Here is a 13,914-nt window from a genome sequence, read left to right as displayed (position 1 = left end):
ATAACTCACATTCACATTACCTATTGCTTTCCCTATATCTGTATTATTGCTGTCTGTCCAGAAATATACTGTTTCCATTCTCTTAACATTTCCATCCACCCCAGCCCCAACCTCCCACATCTCACTCTCACTCTGTTCACCTTTAGAGGTGAAGAGAATTTTTATTCAGTAATTAATAACTTTTCTCTCATTCCCCCCATATTCTTCTTATCACTTCCTCTCCTAGTCTTATGTTCTCGCTCTCACACAGAGCACCCACTTCTTCCATATGACACTGACTCTCTGGCTATCTTCTCCAGTACTGGCTGTACCTCTTTTCACACTATCATATCACATATTGAACCAGAAGGAAGAATTGGAATACTTGCTCCTCACTGAAACAGTTAGACCCTGTCTTTGTTACCATCACTCGGGAACTTGCATTCCTTTTAATTAGAACATCAAAATTTTCTATCCAATCCTTATTATCACCCACCATCATCACCCACACACCAAGCTATGCTCTCTCCTTTAAAGCTTAGTAGCTGGTTCACTATCTTCCTATTCTCTTCATTGTTCCTCTTATACAAAAGGATTTCAACATTCATGCTAAGTCTCTCTAAAACACCCTTACCTTCTAGTTCCTGAATTTTTCAAATGCCATGACTTACCCATCTACTTCACTATCTCAGTTACACAAAGATAATTATAATCTGAAGTATCCACTTTCATAATTGTTTTTGCCAGGCAATGGGGTTAAGTGGCTTGCCCAAGGCCACACAGCTAGGTAATTATTAAGTGTCTGAGGTCGGATTTGAACTCAGATACTCCTGACTCCAAGGCCTGTGCTCTATCCACTGTACCACCTAGCCACCCCCACTTTATCATTTAAAAAAATAAAACAAACCCCACCAACTTCTGAAATTTTTGTTGCAGGGATTATGTACCTGGCGTCCACAAACTTGATTTTTTAAAAAACATTTTGAGAAGCAACGAGGTGACACAATTGATGGAACACTGGAGGACCCAAGTTCAAATCCAGTCTCAGACACTACCTATGTGAATTTGGACAAATTATTTAATCCTGATTACCTCCAAAATTTTTTTTTGGTAATTCCTTTTCTTTTTTTTTTTTTAATTTAAGGCAATAGGGTTAAGTGACTTGCCCAAGGCCACACAGCTAAGTCATTATTAAGTGTCTGAGGTCAGCTTTGAACTTGGGTCCTCCTGACTCCAGGGCAAATGCTCTATCCATTACACCACCTAGCTTCCCTGGTAACTCCTTTTCAATATATTGGTTTCCTTTGTAATCATATGTATTTTATTTTGTTCATTTAAAAATGTTCTGAGAAGAGTTTCACCAGACTGCCAAAGGGAGAACATGATACAAATAAAAAAGTCAAATATCCATGCTCTGTTGGATTGAATTTCCTCTCAATCCCTCACTCTCTGAGCCTCACTCCTCCCAAATGTATTCTTCATCTTCATTAGGACTTCTAGTCCCTCCAATATTCAGTATTTTCTCAAGCCATTACTTCTGCTTTGATTTCACTTTCTACCTAATTTCCTTCCTAATCTCATCCCTAAAACTGAAAGTTCAAATATAGTCTTTACTTTTCATTACCCTGAGGAATTATGCTATTACTTACAATCCCTTGATAAATTCCAAACCTGGATTACTTTCATTATCTACCTCCACTCTTTCTACTCACTTGCTTATGATGGAAGGAAGACATACAACCTAATTGAATGAATTGTCAACTGCACTGAACCAGACTCTAACCTGTGGATGACCAGATTTGAACAGGACAGACTAGAGATAGAAGAGTTAGGAATCAAACAGAAGTTTAATTTCAAAGTAAGGGAAACGACTTTCAAGCAAGAAGGCAAATTAGACACTTGCAGGGAGATCCACTTTAGTGTGGCTAAACCATGATACTCATAACAATGGCTTCACAATGAGTTGTAGCCCTGACAATGAAGGAAAACAGCAACATGTGACAAGTTTGATATCCTGGATCTAATAATCAAGTCTCTCTTCTTTGTGCCAAGATCATCTTCTTTATAAATGTGCTTGTTTTCATTCCCTCCATCTTCTCCAGTAGTCTGAAACCTCAGCCATACCCCTTTTTCTCTAATCTTAATTAAAAATGTATTTTCCCCCTACAGTGAAAGAAAAATATCCTCCTTGCAACTAATATGCATAGTCAAGCAAATCAATTTCCATTTTTGCCCACATCCAAAAAATTATGTGTCAATTCAAACCCTAAGTTCATAACCTTTCTTTTGGGAATTGAGTTGCATTCTGCATCCCAAAAGAAATCCCTGAAATTATGACTGATCACAGCTCTTAAAATCTTTACTTTTTTTTAATATATAAACTGCTGTAATTCTATTCACTTTCCTCTGCATCAATTTATGTCTTCTCAAAGTGTTTCTGAAACTGTGTTCCCTTTATAATTTCTTAGACAACGCGGTATTCTATCACATTCATTTATTATAATTTGTCCAATCATTTCAATGAATGGACACTTCTTCAGTTTCCAATTCTTGGCCATCAAAATTATGACCTTGGACAAGTCACTTAACCCCATTGCCTTGCAAACCGCCCCCCTCCCCCCACCCAAAAAAAGAACTGAGGGAGAATAGATTGTAAAATGAGAAGTGTATTCTAGATATCCAACCTGTGGGATGCAATCTAGCAGCAAATTGGATCCATAAATCAAAACGCCATTACTTGTTCTGATGCAAGGAAGCGATTCATCCAGTTCTTGTTGCCTCTCAGATAAAATACAAGTTCCTTAGTCCAACATGAAAAGTATTTCAGAATCTGAAGCCTATGTAGCTCTCCAGACTCAGAGTCATATATTCAAAGTTCCAACCAAATAGATCCATTAGCTATTTTCTAAACTTAATATTTCATTTTCTATTTCTGTGACTTTGTACTCAGAAGCTATCACCTATTTGGAATCTCTCCTGATCCTCTCCTATTCTTGTTGTTGATGTTCTTTCATTCTTAAATGGGTCAAACACAGTGTAGGTGCTTGATTAATATTTACTGAATTGAATTGAACCTCAGGCAGGCAACCTAGGTAGCATATCTTATTCTTTGGTTTTGGATGACCCAGAGGGTCCTTGAAGACCCACCATGGCTCCCACAGAAATATTTTTGAGATCCAATAACTTTTAACAATCTGACTCAAACATACCTGGGTTGCTAGTGAGAAAGGCAAATGGGCTGTCACTGATATCTGTAAGGCTGTCCACACGATGTGGGGGGGTCTCAAGCAGCTTCTGTCCTCCAACTAGCTCAGGATAGGTCTGTACTATAAGGCATAGTGACAGCTGAGTAAGAACATCTTTAAGCATTGATGAGTTGAGAGTGTCAGCAGCTCTATTATTGATTTCAAGAATCTCATCTCCAGTTTTCAAACCTGCCAATGTGAGATGGAAAGTTTCAAATTTCAGGAAAAACATGCAATTAGTGTACATCACTCATGAACTCTGACTTTCAATGTCATGCCAGGTTATCCCACGCCAGTTACTAAAAAGTGACTGAAATACAGAGAGATGGGATTCTATGTCAATGGCATTCTAATACATATACCTACTGATAAATGGTTATTTTCTTGTGAGTAATCCATCAATCCATGACCTGTGAGACACTTGAAATACAGGTGAGCCATCATTTATTCATACATCTTAAAAGGTTTTATGTAACTGTTATTGTTTCTTTTAAAACACTGAATTCATTACAATTTTTATAATTTCCCTTGGAAAAAGACTGCAGAAAATAGGATTATGAAGAGTAACAATAAATCAAAAAGCACTTATAAAGTTATCTACTATGGTACCATATGTACTATGCTAAAGTGCATAAAAGATAAAATTTGTTCTTGAGAAATTTATATTCTATCAGAATTCAGCAAACTAATTTGCTAGTTATCTTCATGGCATGTGGAATATTTGTAGCTTGGTGCATGAAATCAGAAAAGTATCTCTCTTGAAATCAAAAGCTTAAGTATTACATGATTCCTGGAGAACCTCCTTTTAGACCCTTTAATACAGAAAGAAATACTGATAGTTTTGTACCAGTGATTAAATTAGTCATGATCAGATCTGGTACTGCATACATTTTTAAATATAAGCAAAGGTTGGGTTACTTTTATAAGCAGATTGAGAAAAATTTTCTAAAGCATGTAGTCATAAGACCAGACTTTCCAGGAGAAGGCACTACAGTACAATTCATTCTTAGTAAGAAGTATGAAATGACTGATTGTCTGTTATGGGAATGATTTAGTCTTGTAAAATACATGCAACATTATTTTTGCAAGGAAACCAGGATAGAGGAAAGAGGAAAAGGGTAAGAAGGGAAGGAAAATGAACACTAAAAAAAAAGTAGAAATATATATTCAACAGGAAGGGAGAAGGAAGAGGGAAAATGAGAAATTTGATGCTATATTTTTATGTGATAACACCTGAGGAAATTTTGTTCAGAGAAAAGAAAAAGAACCAAGGGGAGCAACAAGGTAGTACAGTGGCTAGTGCTCTGGAGTCAGGAGGACCTGAGTTCAAATCCCATCTCAGACACTTAAAAATTACCTAGTTGCATGACCTTGGACAAGTCACTTAACCCCACTGCCTTGCAAAAACCAAAACAAAAGAAACAAACCAAAAAAAACCAAGGGAGAGCAAGGGAGAATGGATTGCAAAATGAGAAACTATGAGGATATATTCAACCTCACCCTCTTCTACCCCCTACCCCCCCCACTTCACACCTATTCAGGGAAGCTAATTTCAATTCAATATTATAAGAAATTTATACTTCTTGCATTTAGTGAATCATAAGCACTTGCAGTAACTCAGTCATTTTGAAAGTTGAAATACTGTGTAAGAAATACTAAATTGTAATATTCTGTAACCCAGAATTTTCATTAGTGAAACTGAGAAAGATACTGTCAGCAAGAAAAGACCCATATATAAATTTATGTATATATGTTTGTGTATATATATATATAATATGAGTGTATGTGTATGTATAGATAGATGAGAGGAGAGAGGAAGAGAGAATGCAGCATTATTTGTTATAAAAACAGACAGCAAGTGCATTTCCGATGATAGTAATATATGAAGAAAATACTACTGTTCCTTCAGGAATGATGAATGTGATGCATTCAAAGAAATGTGAGACTTGTATGAAATAATAATAGAATGAAGAAAGTAGAATCAAAAGGATGCGCTTTAGAATTCTGAATTCAAGTTTTGTCTCTGAATCTATATAAACTACTCAAATCACTTTAATCTCTCCATACCACAAGCAATTTGCTAAGGGTATAAATTAAGAGTAGGTATCAATCTGCATTGGTAGAGGAAGTCCCCTTGAGTTTCCTAATTGGGTGTTTTGAAAACAGAACCACTTATGAAAAAGTGTGATCTTCTGCAATGACTTTGGCCCAATCAACAAATAAGCTTTCTCTTTTTTCTCACTTCATATCTTGTTTATGAAGAGAGAATTGAGGTCTAGCATGTAATATATTGGAGGGGAAAAACTAATTATTTCAGAAATATTGATTAAGTGATTTTCCCCCCACACTCCTCAGAGGAGATTTATCCTGAGGCAACAATAGACAAGATTCAAAGATGTAATGGGTTTTGGAATTATGGCAAACACACTGTATTAAAAAAAAAAGAAGGTATACTAAAATTTAAAACAGAACTCAATTGCAGATTTTGTAGGCAAGGACTGGGAAGGAAAGAGTTTCTCAGATTTATCTGAGGAAAATGTATGAGGTTAAACCTTTTCTTCAAACCACTGTTGCCAAAGTATTAAAAAAAACGAGTTTAAGGTGCTAGTCTTCCAAATTATAGAATGAAGCTTATTCTAACTTGACTTTACTATAACATATACTATAACTATACTAAATTTACCTATACTATGCCATATACTACATAATTATACTAACTTTACCTTGTCATTATTCCTTTAAAAATATAGGGATTTTTTTTTAATGCCCAGTGCTAAGCAGAGTACTTAATAATAAATGATCTCTCTACTGGTACAAGGAGAAGTATGCTGAGTCTGACTTGAAAAGATCTGAGTTCAAATCCAGTCCCAGACATTTACTATATTGGGTAAATCACTTTCACCTTGTTTGCTTCAATTTCATCAATTATTATCCCTGTCTTCGCACCTTTGCATTGGTTTTTCTGTTCCCCTTGCCTGGAATGCGCCTTTTACTTTTATTTTCCCCTGGCTTTCTTCAAGACCACCTTCCTTAGATATTTCCCATTCCCCCCAGCTTTAATTGTCTTTCCTTTCATGATTACCTTCTATTTACTGTGGTTTTTTCCTATGTACCTAGATATCTATCAGTTGTCTCCCTCATTAGATGTGAGCTCTTTGAGGTCCAGGAGTATTTTTTTAATTTCTTTGTATCCCCCCCCCCCCCCCATCCTTATCAGAGTGCCTGGATCATGGTAAGTGATTAATATTTATTAATATTTTTTCATTGACTGAGATGTGGTAGTTGAGGTAAGTCTGAAAAGCAGGGTAGAACTGGACCAACAGGTTTTAAATGCCAAGTCTAGAAGTTCATATTTCATCCTCCAGGTAAAAGGGAACCACCCAAGATTTCCCAAGCATGATAGTACATGGTCAGACATGCTTTCAGATTATTTTGGCAACTATGGGGAAGCTATATTGTAAACAGGAGAGACTAGAAGAGACACTGATCATGAAACAACTTCTTTAATCTAGGGAGACGTGATAAAAGTCCCAAGCTAGTGTGTAGCCACCACAGATGGGACAAGAGAAAGACAAATTAAATGTGCCTACCTATTCTACAAAGCTGCCAGCAGAAGTGTTTTGTGACCATACTTCAACACTGCAAGAATCTGTTTTTTTTTCCATGGTGTGAGTACTTTTCCAACCATATTTATTGCAAAGCATTTCCAAAATCAATAGAGCAACAGGGGTCTAGGATCACAAATTAACAGTTGAAAGAGAGCTTAGGTCTCCTGGTCCAATGTCTTCACTGTATGAGGAAAGCTGAGGTCCAAAGATGTTAAGTGATTTGTCCAAGATCATACAGGTATTAAATAACACAGCCCAGATTGGAGCACAGTTCCACTGATTCCAAATCCAGTGATCTTTCACATTGTATCACTAGCAGAGGGTTAAGAATTGCAGCAATTAAATAGTTAATTTACCAAAGGCCAGATTTGTTTATGGGCAACTGACCCAAATGTTCAGAGAATTTGTTTCATAAAATTTTGCCTGAGAATGAAATTGTACACCCCCCCCCCCCACATCCCCCAGTAATAGGGTTAGGAGGGAGTAAAATTTCAAGATCCATTTCTGCATTTGAACAGGAAGATGTAAAAGGGCAGGACCTTATATTCACCACACCTGAACAGATGTACACATAAACTAATCTTTTTGGGGAAAAGTTCTCTTTGAGGACATATAGAAATGACTAAGGAAATTATTTTTCAGAGTTCCCAGAATTACAAATCAGGAATCTTCACACAGAAAGTAGGGTCTGAGATTCAGCATTCAACCTACTAAACTATTCTCATTCTCTCCAAATGAATAAATGTTATTTACAACATAGAACCTTTATATATATATTTCATCCTTGTACCATCTTTAAAATAAAAAGGAATAATCTGAAAATCTTGCACTTACCTTTCTTTGATGCTAGACCTGTCTCTTTCACATTATTTACATACAACCTTTGAACACCTTCTTCTTCCACAGAAGATATTGAAAAACCTATAGACACATATACAGCATGGCTTAGGCTTACTGATAATCAATACAAAAATATTCAATAAGATATTAACAAGAAGGCTACTATACTATATTAAAGAAATTATACAGTATGACCAGGTTGAATTTGTATCGGAATTGCAGGATGGATGTCTCCAAGGTATTTCTCATACAATATCATCACATTCTGCAGTAAACTATCTGCACAGTCCTCCATATAAAAGATTTTATTGGCAATGAAAGCTGATAGTGTCTGCATATGACCCAGATCTTCATGTTATATTGATGAAGAAAGTGAAGCTAGAAAGAGGTGAAAACAGGACATAAACTCAGGTCTTCTGACTTTAAGAGACCATGTGGGATCTCTATACGTTCATTACAAACCATGGCAGCATTAAAATTTTGTATTCAACTATGATGTATTTCAGATTACTAAGACTCTGATTTGAGGAAATGTGGGTGGAAGAGAAGTAAAGATAACTTAATTGCTTAGTTATATAATTATGCCACAAGTGATCACAATTCAGCATATAGCTGTTTTCTTTTTTGGAATAAGAGATCCATGTATTCTTACATTTAAGTGAGAAAATTTGCTGTTATTTTTGGTTGCCATAAATAACTTCTCCCTCCCCCTCTTAGTTTTTGTCCTTCTGAATTATTTATTTTTTTAAATTTTGTTTTTTTTTCCAATTACATGCAAAGAGAGTTTTTAACATTCATAATTTTGCAAGTTTTTTATTTCTACATTTTTCTACCACCCTTTCCTCCTTATGTTAGCCTACAATCTGATATAGGTCATACATGTATGATCATATTTAACACATTTCTCTGAATTATTTAGAAGTCAAATGTAAAATTGGTTTGAAATAGGCCTTTAGAGTATAAATAATTGTTTGTGGAAGATTTGCTTTAACTTGAAACATAAGAAAAAAAATAACCTCAAAAATTAGCTTACCATAATTATCACTGGATGTATCAGACTTCTCAATCTGGATACTCCGTGTGATTTTGGGACATATTTCAATTTCTTGGTACAACTGAAAGCACAAAGTAGACTCGAATTAAAACAATTATTATTAGTAGTATAATAGGAATAATTGCTTTATATAAACTTTTGTCATTTGAATGCTTATCTTTTCTGTATCATGGGGCTTAAACTGAGGCTCAGTAAATTTAACTTATATATTAGATAGAACTCTTTATGTGGATTACAAGAAATCATTCATGTAATCACTCTAAACCACTTTCCCCAATCCCAATCTGTCTCCCTGTATAAAATGAGCAGCACACAAAGACTTTCAGCAGTTAAAAAATATTCTATGGTAGGAAAAAGTTATTAAGGTTTAATTTTTAGAAGTGTGGTGATGAGGAATATAGCCATCTTTCATCACCTCCTTTACCTACCAGGAAAAAAAAGGCAGTGGTTCTCCTCAAGTATAAAAAAAAAGGGAACATATTTTTGTTAGGTATCTTCTTGGCTAATGGGAATTATATGAAAAGTAATAATATTTTTAAGATTGTGCATCAACAGTTAAGGCAAAATCTGATTCTGCAAATAAAATAATAGATGAAACAAGGAAATTAGGTAAAAAATAAACATTAAAGTGGATTTGAAGAGACATAACTTATGACTCTAACCTCAAATCCATTAGATTAGTAAAGTTAACAAAAAAAATGACAAATATTAAAGGGACTGTTGGAAAAGTGATACAATAGTGTTTGGATAATGGACCTATGAATGGCCAACCATTGTGGAAAGAAATTTGGAATTATAAATAGTTAACTGGCAATGTATGCCCTTTAACACAGCTATATCATTGCTACATCTATATTCAAAAGAAATTGCAAAGAATTTTTTTAAAAAAGACCTCTATTACAAAAATAATTATATACATATAAAATGGGGATACCAATCAACAAGCATCTAGCTGAACAAACTGTAGTATATGAATATAATGTAATACTATTGTAGTGCAAGAAATGAGGAAATATACTATTTCAGAGATATGGCAAGTCTATATGCACTAATCAGAAGTTCCACTGTTTCTCCTTTGTTTGATGTTCTATTGATCTTTTATTTTCTTTTTCTTAGCCAGTGCAAAAGGATTTTTGATGATTAATGCTAACATAGTTTGAGGTTTGGAAGAGATATTCCCCCTAAATTCCTATCTTTTTTCTTTATTTCACTTGATAACTTTGCTTTTTTGGTTGTTTTTTGTTAACACTTTGCTAAGTTTTGCAAGACCCCTAACTGAAATACCTTGGTATTTTGATCTCTGTAACTCCCAGTATTTTAGATATTTTTGTATCATTTGTATCAAATATATCATTTGAAAGATGTTCCCATTTCTATTGGTGTCTCCTGGATTTTATTATTATTGTATTAGAAATCTTATTAATTATTGTGGTTTTATTTTGCAGTGTGCAATTTGGTTGATTTACCAGAATTTTTTATATAAACTATCTTGTCATTAGAAAATAGAAACAGATGTATCTTCTCTTTGTCTATTTTTATACCTTCAATTTCTTCCTCTTGTCTTATTACTATTTCTAAAATTATATTAAAAAATAGCATAAAGAATATGCATCTTTGCCTCAGTTCTCTTTTTTTTTAGGGTTGTTTTTTTTTTTTTTGCTAGGCAGTGGGGTTAAATGGCTTGCCCAAGGCCACAGAGCTAGGTGATTATTAAGTGTCTGAGACTGGATTTGAACCCAGGTACTCCTGACTCCAAGGCCGGTGCTTTATCTACTACGCCACCTAGCCACCCCCGCTCAGTTCTCTATTTACTGGGAAAGTTTCTAATGAATTCCTACTATATGGCTCTTGTATAGATTTTAGATACTTTTAATGAAGTTACTTAAGAAGGTCCCATTATACCTATACATAGTAAGGTTTTAACATAAATTATAATTTGTAATTTGTCAAAAACATCTAATAAAAAATTATGAGATTTGTGGTATTTCTTTTTTTTGAGATGATTTAATTATGTTGATTATTTTACTCACCTTGAATCATTGCATCTGAGATATAAATTCAATTTTCCTAAAATTAAAGATGATGGATTACTTTAGTCTGGCAGGATTTTATTTAAAATTTTTGATTTGATATTCATTAATGATATTTGTCTACAGTTCTTTGTTTTATCCTTTTCTGGGTTAGGTATTAGGAATATGTCTCATAAAAAGAAGTATAATTGAATACTCTCATTTTTGAAAGTAATTTGTGCATTATTTCTATAAATTGCTCTGCAAAAGATTGATAGAATTCCCTAGTAAATTTAACCATTTCCTTTACAAAGAGTTTTCTTTTCTTAGATTGGCTTATTTAAGAACTCTATTTGGTCAAAATTAATTTTTATATTTCTGAAGGTATTTCTTTATTTTTTTTGTGATCTCAGCTGTGATAGAATATTACTAAGCTCTGATCATTCTTTTTACTTTGGGGTTTTGAGGTTTTTTGGTGTATTTCACTATGGTTACTGATATTTTGCTATTTTGAAATTTCTACCCTTTTTAATTAAGATGCTAAAATTTATCAATTCTCTTAGTGTTTTAAAAGAACCAGCTTCTAACCAGTTTTATGATTTCTATAGTTTTTCTGGTTTCTGTTTATCTGTTTCTTCTCAAATTTTCATTATCTTTTTAGCAGTAATTTAGAGTGCATTTACTTCTTTTAAAAATTTTTAAATGACTATTCAGTTCATTAATGCATTCATTTTATGATTCAGTAATATATGATTAAGAAATAAAATGTTCCTCTTGACAACTGCTTTATCTGAATCTGTCACTTTGGCTTGCTTTTTCATCATTATCCATTCTTTCATATATTTATTGCTTGTATAATTTGTTTATTTATGCTCTAACTATATGAGATTTCACGCTTCCAATTTTGTGTCTTTTGTTTGTCCTCCCCAACGATCACCCTTTTGATGGTGTTTTGAACAAAAATGATGTTTACTATTTCTTCCATTTTCATATTATATTTGCAATATCTCTGTGACATATGGTAAATTTCTGCAAAAGGGTGTGGAAAAATAATATATATTTTTGTAGTCTTATTTAGAAGATATCTTGAATCTTTTAGCTTTAGTTTCTCTAGCAATTTGTTATTTGCTATATTTTTCCCATAGTTTATCATTCTGTTATATTTTGCCAAAATCAAGAAAGGTAAATAAAAGTCTCTTGCTATTATTTTTGTCTTCTTGTATGCACTTCAGTCAATTTTTCCTTAATGAATCTAACTGCTAAAGCATTTGGAGCATAAAAAGCTGATAATGAGAATGATTTGTTAATTGCCATTTCTTTCAGTATATCTAGCCTACTTGCTTATTTCAATTCTGTGAATTTTTGCAACATTTTTTTCTGACAGCATGATTGCAACTCCAATTTTTTGTCTATGGATTACCTGATGCACAGTAAATTTTGTTTTAGTCCATCTTTTTTTTTTGTTTTTTTTTGTTTTTTGTTTTTAGCAAGGCAAATTAGGTTAAGTGGCTTGCCCAAGGCCACACAGCTAGGTAATTATTAAGTGTCTGAGATAAGTTTTGAACCCAGGTACTCCTGACTCCAAGGCCGGTGCTTTATCCACTATGCCACCTAGCCACCCCTCCATCTTTTTTTGTGTAATTAATTGGTTTTTATGCATATTTCTTAGAAGCAACATTTAATCTTTGCAATCCTCCATTTTATTAAATTGTTTAATCCATTCATAATTAAAATGGTGAATTTGGTCTATATTTTCCTCCATGTGTTTCCAGTGTTAAGATTTTTTTTCCTCTTAAGAAACAGGATTTTGTTGCTGTTATTCCTCTTTAAAGACAATGCTTTTTCTCTTCAGCTGTTTTTGCTTAATCTATTTTAAGGTAATCCTTTTTACCATGGACTTTCACCTTCATGTCTACCACCAGCCTTCCATTAAACTTTTAATCAAGCAAATTCAAGTACACAATAAGTGCTTCATAAATGCTTATTGTCTTTCTTCCTTCTCCAGTTTTTCATTTTGTGCATATTTTCTTCATTTTTCAATATTTCTCTTTATTTTCTTTTTCTAAATTTTTATCTTATTATATTTATTTAATTTCTTCTTTATTATTTGTATTCCTCAAAGAATTGAATAGAAGGTATCTATTTTGCTATTATTATTGTTTGTTTAGTTTTTTTTGCAAGGCAATGAGGTTAAGTGGCTTGCTCAAGGCCACACAGCTATTAAGTGTCTGAGGCCAGATTTGAACTCAAGTACTCCTGACTCCAGGGCTGATGCTCTATTCACTGCAACACCTAGCTGCCCGAAGGTATCTATTTTGAATGTCCTCCTTTAATTTCTATGTTATTGTAGTTAAAATATTGGAACTTTTCTCTTTTTTTCTTCCGTGCCATGCTCCTAGAAGTATCAACTCTTGTGGGAGACAAAGAAGACAGAAATATTTCCTCATGGTAGAAATATTTCTGTAGAGCTAACTACTTCTCATTGTCATTTTCATGATCATTTTTCTCCATTTACCATGAAATTTCCTCTCTGGGTTCATGCTGGCCAGGAAATTCTGATTCCTTTTCCTCTTAAGTATGATGCTTTCCCACAAATGCACAAACATTTCTTCATCTCTAATTAGAAAATATCTCTCCATAGCACCCACATGGAAGTAGGACCACTTCATACCACTGAATTAAGACTTTCATCTATCTTTCTCCCTATTTCAGTTCCTCCCTTTGTCACCATACCCTTTTTCTCCTATCCTCTTCTTCTGCCTGAAAAAACTACAGGAATTATTTTCCCTTCAAAATTTATAATTGATTTGATTAAGTGATATTATACATTCTCCTCTCTCCTGTTAATGTGCTGTCTCACTATACATATTAATCTTATAAAATAAAAAATGCAAAAATACTATAAGCAGAGTTTAGTGAGTTTTGGTCTATGGTTAGTCTTGTTCTTCAATTATTATTTCTACTTATTACTTTCATCTTCACTCTTATCTGAGTAAATTTAGAAAGAAATTGCTTAATGACATTGCTACATTGTTATCAGAGATTTTTTGTCTTTCTAGCTTTCCATTCTTTCTTTTCTTAGGGAATTTTTTTTATTATTTGTGCCTTCCTTGGTTGCTGCATTTATTGCCTTTTCTTGTATTTCTATTTTTTTCAAATAGTTTGTTGACTTTTTTTTT

The 13,914-nt window shown here is 33.6% G+C and overlaps 1 protein-coding gene across 7 annotated transcripts in view; it reads right to left on the bottom strand.

Annotated features, from left to right (window-relative positions):
* Positions 1-13,914, bottom strand: part of TIAM1 (TIAM Rac1 associated GEF 1) — a 355,527-nt gene that overhangs the window by 49,258 nt on the left and 292,355 nt on the right. For all 7 annotated transcript variants that reach the window (XM_074214024.1, XM_074214023.1, XM_074214022.1 and 4 more), the window contains 3 exons: positions 8,706-8,787; positions 7,667-7,753; positions 3,189-3,413 (listed from right to left, as the gene is read on the bottom strand). In XM_074214024.1, the coding sequence (XP_074070125.1) occupies positions 3,189-3,413; positions 7,667-7,753; positions 8,706-8,787 (394 nt within the window). The remainder of the gene's footprint in view (positions 1-3,188; positions 3,414-7,666; positions 7,754-8,705; positions 8,788-13,914) is intronic.

The sequence above is a fragment of the Macrotis lagotis genome, chromosome 1 (genome assembly GCF_037893015.1).
Source record: "Macrotis lagotis isolate mMagLag1 chromosome 1, bilby.v1.9.chrom.fasta, whole genome shotgun sequence".
Taxonomy (NCBI): domain Eukaryota; kingdom Metazoa; phylum Chordata; class Mammalia; order Peramelemorphia; family Peramelidae; genus Macrotis; species Macrotis lagotis.
Note: the sequence above shows the minus strand (reverse complement) of the source record. Positions and strands in the feature narration are given on the sequence as shown.